Source organism: Echinops telfairi, unplaced genomic scaffold (assembly GCF_000313985.2).
Source record: "Echinops telfairi isolate 266 unplaced genomic scaffold, ASM31398v2 ScPeMD7_7468;HRSCAF=8506_0, whole genome shotgun sequence".
Lineage (NCBI taxonomy): Eukaryota > Metazoa > Chordata > Mammalia > Afrosoricida > Tenrecidae > Echinops > Echinops telfairi.
Window position 1 is genome coordinate 10,834,879 of NW_022111369.1, and position 2,199 is coordinate 10,837,077.

The 2,199-nt window shown below is 41.6% G+C and overlaps 1 protein-coding gene across 1 annotated transcript in view; it reads right to left on the reverse strand.

Annotated features, from left to right (window-relative positions):
• Nucleotides 1-2,199, reverse strand: part of GSTCD (glutathione S-transferase C-terminal domain containing) — a 162,848-nt gene that overhangs the window by 4,906 nt on the left and 155,743 nt on the right. Inside the window, exons 9-10 of the mRNA XM_004703451.2 lie at nucleotides 1,950-1,980; nucleotides 72-141 (exon numbers count right to left, since the gene is read on the reverse strand). Coding sequence (XP_004703508.1) covers nucleotides 72-141; nucleotides 1,950-1,980 — 101 coding nt within the window. The remainder of the gene's footprint in view (nucleotides 1-71; nucleotides 142-1,949; nucleotides 1,981-2,199) is intronic.

Below are 2,199 nucleotides of genomic sequence, written 5' to 3' on the forward strand. Positions count from 1 at the left end.
AGTCATCCTAAGAGTCACCCCGAAGCATACTGTGCATAATCTACTCAACAGGTGCGCTGTATCACACATACCTATTAGTCTGCGTTGGGGCGGGAGCTGGATAGCTGTCTGATCTGCAAATCTACACAGGATCATGTGTTCCTAGAAGAGAAAGAGAGAGAGTGTGGAGTTAGTTAATCTTCTGAATCAAACTTGTAAAAATCAAAATCAACCTTGTTTTGGGGGAATGGTTTGCTGTTCACTTGAATAAAGCACTACACATTGCTATTGAGTCAATTCTTACTCATGTCAACCCTACAGGACAGCACAAAACTGCCTTACTGGGTTTCCCAGGCTGGCAATCTTTAAGGAAGGAGACTGCCATATCTTTCTCCCTCTTAGCAGCCGGTGGGTTTGAACCACTGATTTTTTGGTTAGCAGTCAAGCTCTTTAATCACTGGGCCACCAGAGATGCTTCACTATATTAAAAACAAACAAACAAACAAACAACCCACCCAAAACTCACTTCCATCGAGTGGCTTCTGACTCATAGCTATCCTATATAGAGATGCACAGAAGCAGCCCTGGTGAGTTTTGTGTGGGACTCCTAGCCAGACATAAAGTCAGCAGTTTGAAACCACCAGCCGCTCCAGGGGAGAAAGGTGCAGCTTTCTGCTCTCAGAAAGCTTTATGGTTTCAGAAACCATCAGTGGCAGTTCTGCTCTGTGCAATAGGGTTGCTATGAGTTGCAATTCCACCTGATGGAGGGGTACAGGACTCCCGAGGCTGCAAACCTTCATGAGAGCTGACAGCATCATCTCTCTTCTGCAGACAAGTGGTGGGTATGGACTGACAACCTTGCAGTTGGCCATCCAGCACTTACCAGGCAGCGTCCCAAGGTCTCCTCTTCACTACATAAATCATGCTGACAGAAGCACACTTTCAGAAAAAGGCACTCATGAAGAACCTCACAGCCATTTTTGGTTATGACATGAAGGTTACATTTTGTGATCACAGTTACGAAAAAAGAAAAGACCTAAATTTCACTTATGTTTTTCCTTTAGCAAACCTTGAGTTTCAGGAATGTGGTTATAAGAAAACACTCCTGATGATTTTCATGCTGCCAGAGCTCCCTGGTACACCGAGCAGAGTGCCTGCGTGTCCTCTGCTTCTGCTGACTCTTCCCTCTCCTCAAGGAACCCTGCTGAGGCTGGAGGTTAGGCAGTAAGCTGCTAAGCACAAGGTCTGCAGTTCAAACCCACTAGCTGCTCCAGGGAAGAAAGAGGAGACTGTTTGTTCCTGTAAAGAATTGAAGTTTTGGAAACCCTAGGTAGGGTCAGTAGGAGTTGGAATTGACTCGGTAGCAGTACATTTGTTTGTATTGGGTTTTTCCCTCCATTCAGCTCTTTAGAGGAGATGATCCTAGGAACTGTGTGCTTTTTCCTTATTCCAGAAGACTGCCAGGCATATGTATCTCTTGCTTTAAGACAAATTGTGAAGACAAGTTGAGGATTACTATTTTTACTTAACCTTTTTTTGTTTGTTTGTTGGTTTTAAATTACATTAATTGGGGAGGTAGGGCAGGCTTAGAAGGAACAGGGAAGTAATGAATTCACACAGCACTTCTAAATCTCCAGGTAGCCAATGGTGAATGATTAGATAGATGATAACTGTTATTGCCACACGCAATAAGTGGTCATTCATCTCAGATTCGGGAGTCTCATACCATCTGAGATATGTGGCAGACTAACTTGCTATATTACAAGTGGGGAAAAATCTCAGATTTTGATAATTCTATTTGAAGAGTTGCACTTTTTCTTATTTTAAAGATGTCATCCTAATTGCTAAGGAATAATTCAAAGATAAATGTAGATTATATACACTGCATTTAAAAATCGAGAGTGAAAAATACAAAGAAGGGATAAAAAGTCTATTAGTATGTTAGGAAGACAGCTACTTCTTTACCATACCTTGTAGGATAGAGTTTCTTTGAATTGTTCACTGAAATAGAGAAGAGAAAAGGATCAGTCATCATTTTAAAGACCAAGTATTAAAAGCATAAACAACCTCAAAAAACTAAATTAAAAATGAGACAAGTAATTGTGCATCGTGGCTGTATAGAAAGACAAAGGTAGACCCTAGTCATGTCATTCATTTTGAAGAATCTGTTTCCCAGACTGGCTATATGGTGACAGAAACACACCCTCCCCTTTTCCCTCT